At 40.3% G+C, this 19,800-nt stretch overlaps 1 protein-coding gene across 2 annotated transcripts; it reads left to right on the top strand.

The window, feature by feature from the left end:
- Nucleotides 1-273: 273 nt before the first annotated feature.
- Nucleotides 274-18,281, top strand: mroh1 (maestro heat-like repeat family member 1). Of its 2 annotated transcripts, XM_079561107.1 has the most exons (45): nucleotides 274-407; nucleotides 814-894; nucleotides 971-1,116; nucleotides 1,413-1,544; nucleotides 1,651-1,813; nucleotides 2,174-2,272; nucleotides 2,354-2,505; nucleotides 2,670-2,813; nucleotides 2,885-2,977; nucleotides 3,309-3,387; nucleotides 3,606-3,719; nucleotides 3,856-3,929; nucleotides 4,982-5,104; nucleotides 5,186-5,293; nucleotides 5,362-5,506; nucleotides 5,592-5,632; nucleotides 5,711-5,852; nucleotides 5,939-5,991; nucleotides 7,278-7,385; nucleotides 7,462-7,581; nucleotides 7,658-7,780; nucleotides 7,877-8,023; nucleotides 8,163-8,189; nucleotides 9,270-9,392; nucleotides 9,470-9,549; nucleotides 9,905-10,046; nucleotides 10,123-10,218; nucleotides 11,090-11,194; nucleotides 11,276-11,411; nucleotides 11,484-11,596; nucleotides 11,668-11,820; nucleotides 11,893-11,949; nucleotides 13,704-13,801; nucleotides 13,890-14,055; nucleotides 14,135-14,301; nucleotides 15,426-15,563; nucleotides 15,636-15,750; nucleotides 15,827-15,973; nucleotides 16,043-16,109; nucleotides 16,206-16,327; nucleotides 16,408-16,557; nucleotides 16,629-16,763; nucleotides 17,497-17,599; nucleotides 17,709-17,774; nucleotides 17,850-18,281. In XM_079561107.1, the coding sequence occupies exons 2-45, from the start codon at nucleotides 873-875 to the stop codon at nucleotides 17,924-17,926; spliced, it is 4,911 nt and encodes a 1,636-aa protein (XP_079417233.1). In that variant the 5' UTR covers nucleotides 274-407; nucleotides 814-872; the 3' UTR covers nucleotides 17,927-18,281. The 2 variants fall into 2 exon arrangements, with proteins under 2 accessions (XP_079417233.1, XP_079417234.1); XM_079561108.1 differs by lacking the exon at nucleotides 8,163-8,189.
- The last annotated feature ends 1,519 nt before the right edge of the window (nucleotides 18,282-19,800 follow it).

Genomic DNA, 19,800 nt, shown 5'->3' with positions numbered 1-19,800 from the left:
AACACTGGCAATTTATTTTTTGTAGGCTATTTAACGCTGTTTGTTTGTAGTCGTATTCACTCAACAAGATGATTACATTTTATTTTATTTTTTTGTGGCCATTATCTTGATATATGTGGATATTCTGGTCTTAATGCCTTTGTCGATTTGTGCAAATGTCTTAAGACATACTTAACAACAGGGGAATGTCACAGATGCATGTTTTCGCGCTGTAGATCCTCATCCCTGCTGCAGTCGCGCGCTCCTCTGGACACGCCCCTTCGCTGCTGACTCGAGGCACATGACCGGGCTGTTTACACCTGCACTGCCGTGTGGCCACAGTGGCGACTATGACGGTGGGAACTGTTGCCTACACTGATCAGTGATAACATCGACATAGCTTTGTGAAACAGTCATCACAGAGACTGGTAAGTGTGGCTTTTGTTATATTTGAGTTGTTTTCTGTGGTGCGTGACTTGAGGAGTCCCCTCTTCCGTAGCAGCAGTTGCTAATAGCATTAGCCTCATAGCTCTCACTGGAGACTGAGAGGCTACACAGACATAGCTCTCACTAGCTTCATCCAGCACATCATCAGACAGCACTGGGCTATACACAGTCGCTACTGTCACATTAGTAATGTATCGCTTACTATTCATTCAGCGTGCAGCATAGGTAGCTGTCATTTACTTAGAAGAGTTATCACATTTCAAAGTAGACACTGTCATCAAAACCTGGAAAAGGGGAATATGGCTACTACTGGGATTTCAAACAGAGTACTTTAAGTAACGACTTGACTGACAAAAGTAGCAGCATTACTTCATGTCCCTTTGTTAGTTTCAGCTAAAGACAGGCTGCTGCAGTAGTCTCCTCAGCCCTTGGAGGCTCTCTGCACCATGGAGGATACAGATGTGGAGCGTAAGTCAATGCAGTGCAATATTACCACAGTGATGCTTTGAACCCACTTTGCTAATATCAGCTATTTCAACTCTAGAAGTGACACTGGCTTTGCTAGATGCTGCCAATGACAAAGATATAGGAGTCCAGGAGCAGGTCAGGAAGTCTGTGCTGACCCTGGGGAAACAGCAGCCAGAGCGAGTCTTAGCCATGTGTCAAGACTACCTCCTCAAACACCCGAAGGTAAAACTGTGGAGTATGATGCTAGGACTGCCACACCTCTTGAAATTAGTTAAAGACACAGATGAAATTGATTACATTTTAGAAAGACAGTTCAGCTGCTTTGACTCTCTAGACTGCACAAATTAAAGTAATACTAAAGTAGTGATTATTTAGTATTTGGTCCTCAAAATGGGGCCCATGACAGGAAAAAGCCGCTTGAGTTTATTGTATTTCTGTGATCAAGGTTGTTGTTGCTGTTACATACTATAGACCTACATGTTGTTGGAAATGTTCTCTCATTCTTTTTTGCTTTGTAGCTTATTGTGAGCCACAGAGTTGTGATTCTTCGGACAATAGAGCGGATTGTTGACAGCAAAATAGAGGAGATCAATTCCAATAAGATTAAAAGCATTATCTCCCTTGCATCTGACGAAATGACACGCTCAAAGGTAAATATATTATTACTGTTTTGTTTTACACAGGCTGTAGGTTAACTTCCCCTCATATGCAACAAGGCAGAAGTCATGATCTTTCCTCTGTTTGTCGGTTCAAAAGGACGTCGTCCCAGACTGGCAGCAGGCAGCGAGCAACATTTTAGTTGCCGTGGGTAACAAGCATATTAATGACATTATGGAGGAGATTTTGAGCAAGTTTCAGCCTGGAGTCCTCCCCCATTTCTTCGTCGTTCAAACACTGGCCAATTTGGCGGACTCAAATGGTATGTGAAATGTAAACTCTTTTGTATTTTCATTAAAGCGTTTAACTTGCACAGCGTAAGTCATCTTGCGTTGGAAAGCAGGAAATCCTCATAACGCAAGAATCCACTAGTGATCACTGTTGGGAAAGACCTAAACTTGCTAAACCTGTCCTAAAGCGTTAAACCTTTATCTACACAAGTCACGACTGACCTGCCTCCTCCAACTCCAGCTATTAATTTATCTAACAAATATCATCATCATTTTCTGTATATGTGTAGATCGGCTGTTCTTGTCATAAATCTGTCATTAGCATGCTTGAATTATACATGTTGTTTGTTTGTATATATGTACATTTACTGTAACCTCTTCTTCTTGACTAGTTTTTGGCATGGTACCATTCTTGAATGCCATTTTGGGCACAATGCTGCCCATGCTCAACATGGCCAAACAGGACAACATGAAGTGGGTCTTTTCTTCTGGTGAGACTTCTCAATGGAAGGATAATTCTTATGTTCTACCACATAAATAATGCTTTATATTATCTTTCCCTGCCTTTCTAGCGCTCCGTCATTTCAGTGACAGCATTCTGGAGTACCTGGCAAACCTCGATAAAGCTCCTGATCCCACAGTTAGAAAAGACACGTTCTCCAGCGAAATGTGTGCTGCTTTTGACATACTTTTCCAAAACTGGTTACAAAATAGAGAGCCTAAGGTAAGATCGTCTGTAAGTGACAAATAAGCAGGGTATGTTTAGTCCCACGTTTTATTGCAAGTAAAGGAATTAACATCATGTGTTCAGTGCTACCTTATCTGCTCTCAACTATTGTGATGTTTACTTAATCTGAGTCACTTGTGTTTGTCCTTACTCTGTTTTAGCTGAGACTTACTGTGGCAGAGGCACTGGGCTCTATGTGCCATCTCATGGCTAGTGACAAACTAGAGGAGCAGATTCCTAAACTTATTCCTGCAATTCTGTCTTTATACAAGAAACACAACAATGAGCACTACATTATAAGCAAGGTAAAGCTACTATAGAGCAGGTCAGATTATTGTTACAGCAAGTCAAATACATTTTGTTATTTTTGATCCAGAGCCTGTGCCAAGTGCTCGATGCCTCTGTCAATATGGGCAGCAGAGTGTTGGAGACACAACTGGAGAGTCTGCTTTTTGCACTTCATCATCAGGTATGCAAAGAAGTCACTGAACACAACACTTTTGAAGGATAATTATTACGCATGTGACAAACTGCTGTTAAAGTCATATGTTTGTAACCGTGTGACTCTGTGACGCTGTTCAATATTGTTGCTGACTGTTGCAACATTAAACCACAGAGACTTTGAGAAAGGGATGTGATGCGCGTGCTGTAATTTCAAACAGGAAAAGGGTTTTAATTTCACACTAAACTATTTTTGTAGCAAGGATGAGTTTACATTATATCTGTGTCTTATTTTCACCTGTAATTTATGTCTGATTATATTTGATCATTTAATCATAATGTTACTTTATTCTATGTAGGTGTCGGCCCCTATGGATTTCAGTAACCCGCCAACAGTGAAGAACCATAACGAGGTCCTGCGCTGCTTCAGTTTGCTCGGTACAGTAATTTTCACATGTAACACAGTGACAGGCCAGTGCGGTGCCCTTGTCAGTGTGTTTGTTTGAGCTGTCCAGTCACAAGGGCACTAATGTGATCATGCCTTACTGACTAAGACTCTGTGTTCTGACAACATAATGAAATTAGCTGGGATAGTCCTCTTCTCTTCAGTTTGAACTTGTTTTCCATTTTTCTTTGGTTTAAATTTTTTTCTACAGCAAACACGTTTCCGGATCGGCTGGTTTTGTTCATACTTCAGAGATTGGAAAACACTAGTGAGCGGAGCAGACTGGGTTCTTTGGCGGTGCTGCGTCATCTGATCAACTCGACCAGTGAGCAAACCATTCAAGCCTTTTTCCTGCACAACCCTTGACATTGTATCACGATAATCGAACAACTAAAATAGATTGGCGCAACATTCCCTTGCAACTGCTTATCTGTTTGTAAATGCATTTTGTTTCATTGCAGCTGCCACGATGGAGTCCAAAAAGCTCCTGATATTAGCCAGCATTAGACAACCAATGGCTGACCACAGTAATAAGGTAATACATGCATTTGTATCGACAAAAATGAGACACTACAAAGTTGCTCTCCAGTTGAGAAGCTAAATTAACTTTGGGTAAAGCCGAACTGGAAAAAATGCGCTCGGTTAAGGCGTCAGAGGTTAAGCAGCACATAAGGCGGAGCACTATTCTGTCCTCAGTGCTGGGGGTTCAAGCCCTGGCAAGTTGGTGGATGTCTTCCCCGCTCCTCGCCCTCTTTTCTCCTGAGCTGTCTTGTCAGGTGACGCCTGCTGGCCAAAGTGGGAAAGCAACAAAATGAGATTGTGCAAGAAGAAAATCATTGTCTAAACTGTTGGCATGTGGCCTGCTCCTAATGCTGGCCTTTCCCTGGTTCAAGTGAGGGGAGCAGCTACATTTATTGCTGTCAGGGCTGGCCCTAGCCAATTATTGGATATAGATATGGCTTGTTTTATTGTATTTTATGATGATTATCATTGTTTTATTATGATTTTCATTGTTATATTATATTTTGATTATCTATTCATTAAAGAAGGTTTACTTTCGCACATCTCTTTGTTTTAAACAGGTGCGTAAGAGAAGGCATTGAGGCCAAATGTAGAAAAGTTTCAGCCTGAAACGCTGCATTAATAAAGGAACACTGGTGTTGCAAGTATACAGTGTGCGAGACATTATCTATTCATTAAAAAAAAAAAATCAGAACATTTGCATCATGAAATGCGCAACAATTCTATTCTAAACCTCCACTTCTGAAGTAAATTTATGGATTTTCCTTGTGATGTTACACGGCTCCCCGGGGGCATAGAAGCTTGAAATCTGTAGTTTCCAACACAAAAGACCACAAGTCTCTATCACTTTCTGTTCCAAACTTATGTCCGAAAATCGGCAATGCTGTAGATAGCAATCGGCAATGCTGTAGATAGCATTTAAGGCGCCCCTTCCAGCAGATGGCACCCTCGGCGGCCACCTTGGTCCCCTATGCCTGGGGCCGGCCCTGATTGGTGTCAAACAAGTTACTTATTGAATGTTTCCTGATGTTGGATGTTGTGTTTGTCTCTGTGCTTGCGCTGTAGGTGAAGAAGCGCGTTGTGCAGGTGATAAGCGCCATGGCTCACCACGGTTACCTGGAGCTGGAGGGAGGAGAGTTACTGGTTCGGTTCATTGTTCAAAACTGCGCGCTCCCTGACACATACCAAGTAAATCTCTAAACATACAATTCACTGTTGGTTCTTACACTTTTGCCAGTAAAAATGAATGTTTGCTGTTTGTTTTTTTAGCGTGGCCAAAAGCCTGCAGATCCCGAAGAGGTGACGAATGAGGCCCTCAGGTCAATGTGTGACAATACTCTGCATTTACTCACCACCACTGTTGGGCAACTCGCAGACGTGTGTAGCAATAAGACATCATTATCCTTTTGTAATATTGTTTCTTAATATGTAACCGTGTTTTATAGGTTCTTTGGCCCAAACTTTTGTATTTCCTGACCCCACCACAGTACAGCAACGCTACCACCCCTTTGTGTAAAAGTTTGGTCGTGCTTGGGACAAAGAAGAAAAACGACCAGGAGAGCAGCTTCAACATAGACTTCACCCAAGAAGGTTCATAGACTTGTTTTATTTTGTACTACACTTTTAAAATGTGTAAGAAAGCTGATGATACGCTTTGTTTTTTCTTGTTTCACAGTCAATCTACCGACCCCACAATGTCTATTTATAAGACTGCTGGTTAGTACAGACCATGAGACGGTCATTTTTCACTTTCATCCTTTTATGCCGCTTTAGTTGCTCTGCCTTTTTTCATAGGTCAATGCGGCCTTTCCGTTTAATAGCAGAGAGCATGGAGGCCCGTCGCTCTCTTTGCTTCGAGTTCTCAGCACCAACATCCATCCTAAGACAGAGCCACTGTGGGACAATGAAATACCACCTCTGCTGTCACTATTAGAGGGTATTGTCACAGTTTTATATTTCTCTTTCTCTCTCTTTTATAACTGTTATAACTAAGTAGATACTCACTATTTGTATTATTTTCAGAGTCCAGTGTAGAAAGTCTTGACAAGAAAAAGTGGCATGAGATGCTGCTAAAGGTAAATGCAATATCCTTTTTCTTCTGATTCGATTTTGCAGAAGGTGTTGGTGAAACAAGTCTTCAATCAGCATGTTGTATTTTGGGCATGTTTTGGCAAATATTCACATTTACTGTGACTTCACATCGTGGTAGAGAATATCGTCATCTGGACCGGGTCGATTAATCTCAGAACGTTTGGCTACTTCTTTTCCTTGTCAAATTTCATACTGGTCAGACACATAAGCGGGAGGCTTAAAGAGGGGGTATTATGCTTTTTTCAGTCACATAGCACCAGTCTATATCACACTACAATGATGACCAAACCTTCTGTTGGTCTGTAGTAGCAGTAGATTAGAATAACTGCCTTGTATAAAATTGCTCTCTCAAAATGGCTGTAGCTAATGTCTTGAAATAGGCCTCTGTCTCTTTAAGAACCTCTGACCCTTTCCGGCACGCCCCCTCCACACACAGTCTGTGGCATCAGTGGGGAGGGGGTTTCTGAGGCCAACATCTCAATTTAGTCTAGGTTTGGCCTCCTTTACCATTTTTACCTCATTATCATCAAACTTTACAAGTGCCCAGAACAAGGAATGCTTTTATTAGTGATACTGTTAAAGTGTAAACTAGTTTTTGTCAGTCCTTTGGCAGATTTTAAATAGACCTCTGACTTGTGTGCTTAACCCCTTAAACCCCACCTCTACCGAGCATTGTTTTTCACGCGTGATGTAGCTGATCAAGCAACAAAAACGTGATGAAAACAAAAAGTACGAAAGTGTGAACGAAAGTGTGACAATCATAACGAGGAAGAGGCTTAGATTGTTTTGGAAGTCTTAGCTTTTAAATGAGGCGTTACACCATAGTGCTCAACTGGAGAACATGCACTTGGTTAAAGAGACTAGATGCAAGTTGGTCATTTTATTCTCACTTCTGCCACCTCAGGTCTTCCGCGTACCTGCAATCTCTATATTAAGCTCGGGCATGACGGCACTTCAGACCCGAAGTAACACCTTTTTGAGTGACAGCGCAGGATTTTAGAGGCAGTTGTGCTGAACAGGTCTGGGCTCATTCTACACATTAGGACATGGCTGGAACATGTAGGGGGAGGAAAATACTTAACATTTTTAAACTCTGTATAGTCCCTTTAATGCGGGGGTTAAGAGGTTGACCATTATGGCATTTAACAACAATAGCGAGAAGAAGCTTCTTAAACGTCCTCAACTCAATCAATCCAGTATTACATCTCTTCCACAATGGAAAGGTCCTGGACGACTGAGAGCGAACACATTACTTTACTTGTTCTTTCAGTTCTTGTCCAAAACACTTGCTACTATTGAAGATGACAAGTGGGTTTGTCAGTTGGCGTCTGAAGCGACTCGATACCTCTCCACATATAATAACGCCTTAGAAGAAAAGGTAAACGTTCACCTTAAACAAGTATTTAACAGATTCAACAATGTTTTTAAATAATATAATCTTGTGATTTCCGCAGAGCTTCCTTTATCGGTACATAGGGATGACTCTTCAGCATAGTTTTAATAAAGAGAAAGTTAAAAAACAGCTGCACGAAACACTACTATCAGCACACCACAACGATGCCATAGAAAGAGAGGTTTGGACCATCCTCACAGCACTGTAGGTGTTTATCGTTGTAATTCCCTAATCCTTGTCCTCTTTCTGCATTGTAGGGCGTTGCCATGGGCGTCGGTCTGTGCGCAAATAGCCACCTGGAGGGCACGCTGGCTAAACTGGAGGAGTTCGGCAAATCAGATGCTTTTAAGAAGTCACCAAGCATCTTCAACCTGCTAAAAGTACATTCAATTGACTCGCACTTTATACTCTGCACAGGAAGTTTTAACCTCTGTTTGCTACCGTTTTATTATACTTTTTCTCCCTCTTATCTTCAGGAGCGTAATGAAGTAGAAGTCGAGAAAGTCAAAAGTACTTTAATCTTGTGTTATGGTCAAGTGGCTTTGCACGCTCCCCCAGAGAAGATCCTGAACCGCATCGACCAGGATATCCTCCGAAGCATCAGCAAACACTTCAACACTAAGGTAATGACGGACACTACGGTAAAGCTTTTTGCAGTGATTTTAGTAGAAGGTTTTGCACATTTCGTAGGCTCGTAAAGGCGGGTTTAAAGTTTAGGGCACAATATCAGCCTATGATCATTGTCAACTCTACTCCACACAGGTGCTGGGGATTAAAGTAGAGACCAAGGTATCGTCATCGAACTACATGGGGCTTCTCTTAGTTTTAGTGTGAATAGCTTTCTTCTGCCTTCCACTGTTTTTGATTTGTCTAGATCTTGCATAAATGTGTTTAATGCTGTGGCTGAAATCTAAAAAGGTCAAACCAATCAGTGACATCGTGCGCTGTCAGTGGCCTTTTACCGTTTAAAGCTACACTGTAAACACACATTTGTAGTATGAGAGTATTCGAGTATGTATTATTACAGTTATAGCCATATATTATGTAAACCTAGTGTCTAAGATAGTTACAGTAGTTATGTAGTGTAGTTGTCCCTAAACATGGGTGACATTTTACTGTGTAGCTTTAAAGGGAAATATAATGATCAACAATTAAAATCTACTTAAGGTTTTCTTTGTGATGCGGCGGTGCAGCCAATCTAATCCTAAAATTACTATGAAATACTAGAAGTTCTTTGTCATTTTTAATTGTTGCTTCTAGAAAACAATACATTTCATTTACGTTGAAATTTATGTTTCCAGGAAATCTCAAAGTGCTTATGTGATTATGTTCACTGTGTTTCAGCGTCTCAAAGAAAACCACAGAGCTTGTTTTGTAATATTGAAACATTTAACCAACTAATCTTATTCAAAGCTTGTATTTTTAGTTTCTTGGTACGCACCTGGTTGAGCACAACATGAATTTCTTCCTTTTCTCTCAGGAGTTTCTTCTGCAAAGCTTTGATATGTTAATAATATAAATCACTGATATGTTTCAAGGTGAGAAATAATCATCTTTATCTCGTCTTCTGCCTGTGTCTGCTCGGTAAAGCTGGTGTTTCCTGCTGAAAACTCGCCTCTAATCCTAACTGAACTTAATACAGTTGGATTCTAGTAGATTATTCCTTGTGCTTAGCCTTGGCCTCAATGCTGTAGTGTCTCTGCCAAATGAAATTAGGCTGTGCCTTGTGGTTTGCATTAGTGAAAAGTTTCCATAATTGGAAACTGCTCTAAATTTAACCTCTGGCTATGACCCACTTCTGTAGCTCTCATTTCTCATTAGGTCTTGTGTTTTTCCTTTTTCCCCTTGTTTTGTTTTTGTTTCAATCAGGATCTGACGATGAAACTGAGTTTGATCCAGAGTGTTGGGTTTATAGCTAAAGCCATCAGCGAGTGTGTGAAGAAACAGGGCTATGTTTTTACTCGCAAACAAGAGCTCATCACTGTCATGTTGGTCAGTATTCATGTAATAAGAACTAATATCAGTGTTATTTTTAGTAATGTTTCTACCTTGATTGTTCAATCCCAAAGGATTTTATCAAGGCAGAGGCAGCGGACTCTTTGAGGACTCCAGTGCGCCACCTAGTGATGACAGCTTGTGCCAACCTGATGTATCCTTCATTCAATAGGACTGCAGTAGTTGAAATCGCTTTCTTTGAAAGATTGTGTGAATCGTAATGCACTGTCGAGCTTTTCAAATACGTCTCCTCATCATTTTGATGCCTCTCAGTCGTGTATTACATATTTTTTGTATCAGTTGCATGTATGTATTAATGGTCTAATCTGTAATCTGTTTTGGCATTCAGAATTTAAACCTTTTACAATAATATACAGTGTTTCCAAACACGGTTGTAAGAATGGCTAAGTTTGTTTACTATATTATGATGGAAGTAGACAACAGAAACTGGATTGCTCTCATTCAATTTAAACACCACTCGAAACTGTCTTTAACCCATGATGACGCAGGGCTCTCGATCCTGCTCTGAGCGAGAATGAGACGTTCGATCTGCTGAAGGTTTGTGTGAACAGTGTGTTTTCATTGCCACCTGAGACATACACTCCGGAGAGAGTCAAAGAAGAGGAAGTACTAGACCCGAAACAGAGACAGGTTCAATATCTGCAACAGAATTAATATCTCTTAATTTGCTTTATATTGAAGTGATTAACCTGTTTCATCTGTGCAGACGCTTTACAAAGACACATTGGGTGCTCTTCAGGATCTGCTTAAGAGTGTCCTGTCCCGGAATCCCACACCCGACGGCCTGCAGAGTGTATTCAAGGTGAGTCCCTCGCCCTCACCGCTTTACATACTCTTTATAAAGCTGTGTAGTGAAGGACCCAACGTTCTCTGAGTTTTGAGGCACGGTGGCACAGTGGTAAGTGCTGAGATACATAAAGAAGAGTCACAGAAGATTAAGATACTGCGCCATATTCTGCCAAATCAATAGATAAACCAATACACTGTAAAGTACAAGTGAGAGGAGTTATTTAATCACAAAAAACCTGTCAGAGAAATTAAACGCTCGTGGTTTGAACAGAAAGAGGCACCTGTAGATCAAGCTATTGAGGCCCAGTTTTAGCCTTATAATTTTAATTTAGTGATTTGATTAATTTGATTTACTTGTGCCTCATGTTTTTGAACATTTTTAATCTCTTTACCCACATCTTAAAGCTTAAAATAAGCATCAAAATAGAGCAAGGAAAATGAGGATGAAAATACAACAAAAAAAGTGCTTTACCCGCTCTAAACTTTCGAGCTAAACTATTTAAAACACTGTCTAAAGCTTGAGCGAAAAATGGCTTTGCATCTGCTGCTGTCATGTTAAATCAGTAAATAAACTTTTTTTTTTAAAATTCGTAAATAAACTACAATCTTCCGGATATCGAATAGCGCGTCATCGTCTTGCCGTCCCTCCTCGTTCTGTGATTAGTTCCCAAATCTATGCGAAAATTGCAGCCATGGTCCCCAGACTGCCGTGCAGTTCGAAATGATTAGAGCGCACACAGCAAGTTGTCTGGCGTTAGCCAGACAACTTGATTCAGGTGCGGGGTAAGAGATTGACTTGATCTTCCTCAGCTCCTTGTGATATTTTGCTATGTCATGTTATTATTAATGTATGGCTTGAAAAATAATTCTGTATTGTCTTATAGCACATTGAATCGTGGCTGAGTTCCGGTCAGGATCATGAGAGAGCGAGAGCTGTTTCTCTTACTGCTAACATACTGGCGCACTATCTAGACATCCTCACAGTCAAGGTAAACCTATGCCACACATACTAAACTTTTAATACTCAGTGTCATAACAAAGATGATGATGTTGGAACTTCTTGGTTTAAGAATATGGTGACTTTCCACAATCTGGGCGCGCTCCTGGGTCGCCTTTGTCCTCGCTGCTCCGACCCTGTTTCCACTGTACGAACTGCTGCTATAGACTGTCTATACACTCTGCTTTATATTCAACTCCGCTATGAAGGTAGAGTCACACCACACTGTATTACGTTATACAATATGCAAACCTGTACATAACCTAGTCTGTCTGTTCCAGGATTTGCACTTGACTATAAAGATGAGGGTGTGGAAAGTTTACTCGCAATGAAGGAGAGTTTGGACAACCCTGACCACGCCATCCTTTATAAGACCTGTTCAGACATCACCAAGGTACACCCCCAAACCCGAGACTCATGTGATACCTCGACAGGTGCTTTGTTTTACCGCTTTCTCCTTGCCAGGTGATGAGTAAAAGACTGCCGCAGCAGCAGTTGACGACCCTGGTTTTCATGTTGTTTGAGGGACTAGTGGACAGTCAAGGAAACTGCTGCAGAGCCTCTTCTGTCATCCTCAACACTCTGCTCAAGAGCAGAGGAGGCGGACTGCAAGAACTGGTAACACTGGAAACAAACTGCAGACACAAGTCTTTTTGTGTGTCTTTTTATATATAATCCGGTCTATTCTAGGTCCCTGAAATGCTCGAGGTGCTGCATGTGCGTTTGCAGAACATCACTGAGGACCAGGTAATTAATTTGATTGGATTACTTGAAATAAAGTACACATACAGTTGTGCTCAAAAGTTTGCATACCCTGGCATGATTTTAGATTTGTTTGGACTATTTTTCAAAGAAAATGACAGATAACACAAAAAGGTTTTTTTCACTCATAGTGCTTGTGTGAACAGCAAACAACTGAATTTGCTTTTTTTTTTTTAAATCATAATGAAAAACAAAAGTACCAATATGACCCTGATCCAAAGTTTACACACCCCAGTTACTAATACCATGTATTTCCCCCTTTAAAGGGACTATATGAAGTTTAAAAATGTTAGAAATGAAGTATTTACCCCTACATGTTCCAGCAGTGTCCTAATGTGAAGAATGAGCCCAGACCTATTCACCACAACTGCTTCTAAAATCCTGCACTGTCACTCAAAAAGTTGTTAATTCGTGTCCGAAATGCCGTCATGCACGAGCTTAATATAGAAGCTGCAGTTACACGTTTGACCTGAGGTGGCAGTAGTGAGTATAAAAGGACCAATTTGCATCTAGTCCCTTTAACATCAATGACAGCTTGGAGTCTTTCATGTTAGTTGTGGATAAGGTTCTGTGTATGATCTAATGGTAAAGTGGCCTGTTCTTCTTGGCAAAAAGCCTCCAGTTCCTGTAAGTTCCTCGGCTGTCTTACATGAACTGCATGTTTGAGCTCTCCCCACAGTAGTTCAATGATATTGAGGTCAGGAGACTGAGATGATAATAACGGGACCATCACATTATTCTGCTGGAGCCAGTGGCATCAGCGAACCACCCCATATTTCACGGTAGGTATGGGGCACTTTTTTGTTGTCAGTAAGGCCAATGATGGCCTATGGTGAAAAATGCACCATATCTCAAATGCGCTGTTTGTGTTTTAGCTCAAGACAGCTAAAATGCTAAACTGCAAGACAGCCAAGGAATTTACAGAAACTGGAGGCTTTTTGCCAAGAAGAATGGGCAGCATTGCCATTAAATTATTTACAGAACCTTCTCCACAACTACCACTTAAGACTCCAAGCTGTCATTGATGTTAAAAGGGGCAATACACGGTATTAGGAACTGCGGTATGCTTTTGATCAGGGTCAATTTGGTACTTTCATTTGTCATTATGATTGCTGATGGCTTCACACAACCATTAACTATGAGTGAAAAAAACCTTTTTGTGTTATCTTTCATATTCTTTGAAAAATAGTGGGGAAAAAAAATCTAAAATTCTGTAACTGTACAACTGGTCAAATGTTACTCCAGTACAAATAAAAGTTGCTCTGTCAAATGTATGCTTAAGTTGAAGTACTGAGGTAAATGAAAATACCAAAATTAATGAGGTATTCATTTTTGTCAATATCACCCACCCCCCATTTAACCAAAGGCAAGTAAGTAAACTAAAACAGTGGCCTAATTTAAGATTATACTTGTTTAATTACAGTATGTTTTGGTAGATTTCAGGAACAAAAATGCGCGTGAGCATAAACTGTACCAACCAAATAAACAAATTGTACTCAGAGGAGTTTTCAATGTTTACTATCAGGGCGGCGATAAGAACTCGTATATCTACAGTAAGCCCCAATTTCCTTTCTCATTTTGAGCCGTAAGCTTTACCCTTGCCCTTCTCCCTGTGTCCTTGAGCTGAATGTTTACGCATCTGAGAAAATGTATATTGAAGATGAGGCTGCAGCTAATAAGGTGTTTTCATCCTTGTTGCTGCAGACTCACAAATGATATTGACATGCACTGTTTTGTAGGTGAGAGTAGCTGTGGGGCAAACCGTGCTGATCCTGGCTTCTCAGCATCTGCAGACTGTAATAAACACACTTATAAACCAGCCACTCCCGTACGACAGGTATACACCACATCACAATGGGAATTATATGAGAAATAATGCTGTGTTTCAGAGTTTAAGGTTTGGGCTGGTTTTGATCTGTTTCTAGTTGGACCAGTGAGATGTGGATGGCTTTAGGGTCTGATCCCGTTGTCGCTAAACAAATCATTGAGATGGTGATGGAGAAGCTGCTCATTCTGGCTCCGTACGTCGACCGTAAAGACGGACTGATCAGAGGAGGAACAACAAAGATGGCCACTAACCAGCCTCTCGCCGTAAGTCACCGGAGCAAAGGTGAATGTAAATCAACACAGCTGTCACAGATTGTTGGTGGATTCATGTGTCTCTCTGCAGATGACGTGTGGACTAAAAGACTTACTACTAAACGGCCAAAGTCAGGAGCCGGCTCTGAGCTCGTTTCCACAGCTTTTCTCGTGTCTCACGGTCCGAATCGGGGCAAGTGTCGGTGTCGCAGCCACCAAAGAAAATGGAAAACTGGCCGGGACCATCCATGTAGCAGGGTGAGACAATCTGTTAAGGCACAATATGAGAAAAATATTGCAATATTAAACTGCAATATTGTGCAAATGTTTATGTCTTAGTCAGATCAGACCACAGGGATTTTGAGCTGCATTGTTACTTCTTGCAATATGAATAGTGTGTCACCTATTACTGTGATAACAAATTGGCCCTAAAGCTTCTTGAGTAGCAATTAGAAATGCACCGATCCAGCTTTTTGAATGCTGAATTATAACAATAAGGAAATGGGAATAAAAATTAGAAGACTATAAAAAGTAGAATATCGAGGTGCAACGTTTACAGTTCTAGTGCAGGTTGTCAGTAAGTGACGCTGGTACAGGGAATTAAGTGGCGCTGATACAGAGATTATTGCGTTGTTTTGCAAAGGGGGGGTTGTTGCACATTAAGATAAACTCTTAATAACTCTTAAGAGTTGATAAACATTTAACAAGGATCACTGGACTTTTTTCTACACTAATTATCCTTGGGTATATGACAGGCTTTAGGTTACATTAATATAAACAACTCACATGAAGTGATCTGATCATTACAAATATGTTAGATCAGTTAAACTTAAAGTGAAATACAAACGCTTGGCTTCACCAGTGGTCGATTTTATACTTAAGGTATTCCTATGTTAGTTTCTGTCCCAGCCTGCGAAAACATTTTCCTGGGATAGTAGCCATGAGGCCGGTGCCTAATCTTAATATGTCTCTGATTGGATAATTAATGTCCACCGTATACTGACTATCCTAGGAAAAATAGGTTTGCTTTGATTAGTTTTTGTTAGCATGCTAGCTTTAGTATACAGATGCTAAACGCGGCATTGCGCGGCGATCAAAAATGCGTTTGTGGAGGTTGAAGCTAACTCCTAATTCTCCTGATTCTTAGCTTTGCAATGATACAATGATAAGCAGCTTGCCCATATTCAGGTAGATTTAGGTGGTAAAGGTTGTGTTTTTAAGGCACTGAGAGCCAAACCTGGTATTGGTTCAGTATCGGATATTTGTATTTTTTTCAGTGTTTCAGTACCTGTATCGGTGCCTCCCTAGTAGCAATGCAATGCAAATTCCAAAGTTTATCTGGTAAACCTCTCAAAATGTGTTTTTTATGGCATTTGTCACAGGGTTGCAGTCGATGCACTCAGGATCTTGTTGGCTCGAGCCCAGATGGATGAAGTGATGAAGAGACTGGATGAAGACGACGCCTGGGACGCAATGAGAGAGTCCAATACTCACATAACTGGAATTACACTGTTGGCAAGGTGTGTGTCAATGACTTTGCAGTTTAGTAGTTATTGCAACTCAGAAGTAAATGACGTCTTTGTTGTGAACAGGGCTGTTGCTAAACACGCTGGTCCACGGTTACCTGCTATCGTCGAGTGCTTATGTCCGTCCCTAAGCAACATCTATGAATGCCAGAGGATTACCGTCACTGCGTTCTTTTCAGAGGTAACTTCTTGTGACCGCTTCCTTCTCAAGCCGCTATGTTTGCTGACCGGGCTCTTCCTCTCGTCTGCTCCTGTAGCTCCTGAATCATCACGTGGTGACGGAGCTGATGCTGATCGATGTGTTAATGAACAACATGATGGAGAGGATATCGGACCACTGCAGCACAGTGCGCATGTTGGCTGTGCGCGGGCTGGGAAATATAGCCGTGGGGTCACCGGAAAAGGTACAAGTTTAATTCAGTGAAGTTACCAGTAAGAGTGTGCACCAGGTTATATTAATATCTACACTACAGGTGAATAAATATGCAAAGGAACTGCTGGCAGCCATGAGCTCAGGAATGGAGGAGAAAGACGACCCTGGTAAACTATAGAGTCTCATCTTTCAAATAATCCATGACTATCTTTCTATGTATTTATTTATTACAGTAATAATAACCCTTGTTTGTTTCCCTTCAGGTAAGCTGATCACTCTGGAGGCCATGTCTGGTCTGTCTAAGGTTCTGCTTTACCTGGACAAGAAAAGTGTTCATCTACTCGTGGTCTATATCTTCATGAAGATCAAGCCGTTCTTGGAAAGTGTAAGAACTTCTCGGAGCTATGGGGAAAATAAATCATATTTCTGCGTTACTTTATTTTAATATGCTGCATTTTTATTCAGGAGAACGACGAGATCCGCTGTGCTTCCATTCATCTGATGGGAAATCTGTCCAAGTTCGGGTCTGGAGAGCCCATCTTTAAAGATCAGATCCACAACGTGCTGGTGAGCCTTCTGCTGCACCTGGTCGACCCAAACCCGGACGTTGTTAAGGTAAGACATTTCAGAGTAGTGTGACACGGTAGCGATACAATGGTTAATTTACTGATCGTGTTTTCCCCAAGGCCTGTAAGTATGCGATGCGTATTTGTGCTCCTGTGGTGGGCTCTGAGCAGATCACATCCATGTTCCAAAACCACCTTCATGAAGACAAGAACCTGCACTACGGAGAATTCATCAATGACCTCACGAAGTACCTGGTGAGTCGGGCTGCTCCGTTTTGTTATGACAGTCAATTTAACAGCCTATAATCTGTATACCTCAAACCTCTGGTGGTTCAGTTTTGAAACGGATCGGCGGTGGCAGCACAAGATGGATTCTCGGGTGTTTATTTTAGCCTCTAAAGCCCCACCTGAACAGAGCATATTTTCTCCAGTTTGGCTTTACCCAAATCTAAAAGCTTCTTGTGAAGTGTCAAATTAGCGACAAGAATGAGACGAAAACAATAGGAAAATGCAACAAAAGAGAGAAAAAATTTGATGAAAAAGTGAAAACAATTTGACGAAAAAGTGAGAAAAATGTGTTGAAAAAATTGACGAACAAGTGAGAAAAAATTGGATGAAAAAGTGAAAAACAAAATTGACGAAAAAGTGAGAAAAAGGTGTTGAAAAAGTGAGAAAAATTTGATGAAAAAATTTGATGAAAAAGTGAGAAAAAATTGGATGAAAAAGTGAAAAAAAAACAACGAAAAATGTGATGGAAAAAGTGAGAAAAATTTGATGAAAAAGTGAAAAAAAAATTGATGAAAAAGTGAGATTTTTTTTTTAATATGTCAAAAAATGTGACAAACGCATTAAAAAAGCAATGTAAAGAGGGTTAAGAGGTTAAAGACTTACTGCAACCATTGGGCCACCACTGCTCATATAAAGAAAACAATAGTTTAATCTTAGTCTAACACGCAGCTAACGATGACACGATCACGTCTGTTTGCAGATCCAGGATTTCCCGAACATGTTAAACTTCTATCACATCTCAGTCATCCAGTTCTTCAAAAGTAACTGGCCTGAAGTCCGAGCCGGAGCCGCCATGTTTATCGGTATGAAACTCTTTTCATGCTGATTCATTCATTATTTGATTATACAGTTCTAATGGAGCTCTCGTTACTAGTATTCACGACTTAACTAGTTATAAATGGTGTTTGTCAGGTTTTCTCCTGGGAAACCTTCAAGAGGAACATCTCTCCCACCTCAACATGGGCACCATCACTAAAGGTAACATCATCATCACTCCCTTTTTCAGCCTCATTGATTATGTTTGATTATATATAATGCCGTGTCTGTGTGAAGGTCTTGTGATGCTGCTTCAAGATCCAGATCCCGTTGTGAGAGTGAAAGCTGCTGAGGCCATGGGACATTTTCACTGACACCAAACAAGTTGTAGTTCGGTCTCTATATTATGAACATACTAAGACATACAAACTACAATTGAAATGCACAAGCCACACAGGACAACTAATGTAAGTTTTGTACATATAGTGAGTTAGCAGTTAGCAGCTTCTTACACTACTTGAATGATGGTGTTTAATTTGTGTTTTAGTGACCAAAGACTGTGTTTCTGTAGCCTTTAGGAGGACGATTGTTTGAGGAAATATCAGTATTTCGTCAAAGTGTAAAGTGCAGAACATATTTTAGGTAAAAGTAGAGGATATATTGTTTTATTACTTGATCGTGTTAAAATCTGAGATATATAAAGTACCTGACAGAGGTAGCATGAGGTTTGTGTTTCCCTCACCTTTTCAGAACTGACGCCCAGAAAAAAAAGTCAAGCGAGAAAACTGATCAAGCCTAGTAACGATATTTATTTGACATAGTTTTTATTTTATCTTAAAATAACCATAGGACCCCCAGCTCAGTGCCTCGCAACCCCCTGATTTAAGTGACGGGTTCAGTCATACCAGCATTCTGTAAAATGTGTTAATTGGGAGATCGGGGAGTGTGGCGGTTTGCACTTGGTCGAATGCTCCCTCATTTGACTCTTCTCTCAGATCATCTCTAAAGAAACAACAAAGACTTGAAATTTGCAGCGAGCCAAAAGTCATTAGTTGTCTTGGATGTCCCAGTAGGACCGAGGGTTGAGTTGCCAAAGTAAATACATGATTTCGGCCAGTTGCTTGGCAGTATTCCTGTGTGAATCTGAACAAAGTGTAGCTTATACTTGGTGCCAAACCTTCATCGTGGTTCAGTTCTAACCATTAACATAATTTCAAACATTATGCCTTGTACGCAGTTGTAATCCACGCTTGATGAAAACTGTCTCATTTCGTGAATATAATCCTGAACATATCAGTTCAATATTTTGTGTCAAACAGGTACAAACTTAAACCAAACTTTACGCACGTCTATCTATGCTGTTGCCTTTTTTCTCTCTTCACTGTTAAATTATGGGGATCTTGAAATGTTTGAATATTCAACCTAAATGTAATATTTTAGGGGCTGGTGACATTTTGTAGCACTTTGGTCTTAAGAATGGGGAGCGGGAACATGTTTTGGCTTATAATATTTGTGCAATTGTGTCTGTCATGGTTTTTTTTTTCCTGTTTTACAAATGCGTCCAAAAATGCGTAAGAAATACAAATGTGTTGGGCGGAGCGCTGCAATATTAAAAATAAGTTATAAAATCTTACTATTTCATTGTTTGGTTGGTTTCTTAATGATTAATGCACTTATGCTTTGAAACTTTGGGGGGCAGTAAAGAGTCAGTCACTACAGCAGAAAGGAGGCTGCGTTTAGACAACAGGCCACTCTTTCATGAGCATTTTCTCTTTGTGGTCAAAATTATAGAGTTATGATTTATGAGCACATTTAATACAGTATTAAGATTAAACTAAATTGTTTTCCTCCAGTTTGGCATTACCTAAATCTAAAAGCATCTTGAAAAAAGTGTCAAAATAGAAATGAAACAAGGGTGAAAATGCAACGAAAGAGCGACTGAAGAATAACAGGAATGTGGCAAAAATGTGATGAAAAAGTGACAAAAATGTGATGAAAAAGTGTTGAAAAAGTGACCAAAAAAGTTATTAAATTGTGAAAAAGTGACAAAATTGGTGAAAAAAGTGGTAAAAATGTGAGGAAAAAAGTGACAAAAAAGTTATTTAAAAAATGATGAAAAAGTGACGAAACAAATTGTGAAAAAGTGAAAAAAGTGGTGAAAAAAGTGGTAAAATGTGATGAAAAAGTGGCAAAAAAGTGATTAAAAAGTGGTAAAAATGTGATGAAAAAGTGACAAAAATGCCACATA

Source organism: Gobius niger (assembly GCF_951799975.1).
Source record: "Gobius niger genome assembly, chromosome: 8".
NCBI classification, from domain to species: domain Eukaryota; kingdom Metazoa; phylum Chordata; class Actinopteri; order Gobiiformes; family Gobiidae; genus Gobius; species Gobius niger.
The sequence above is the reverse complement of the archived record's forward strand: the minus strand, read 5'-3'. Positions and strand labels throughout refer to the sequence as shown.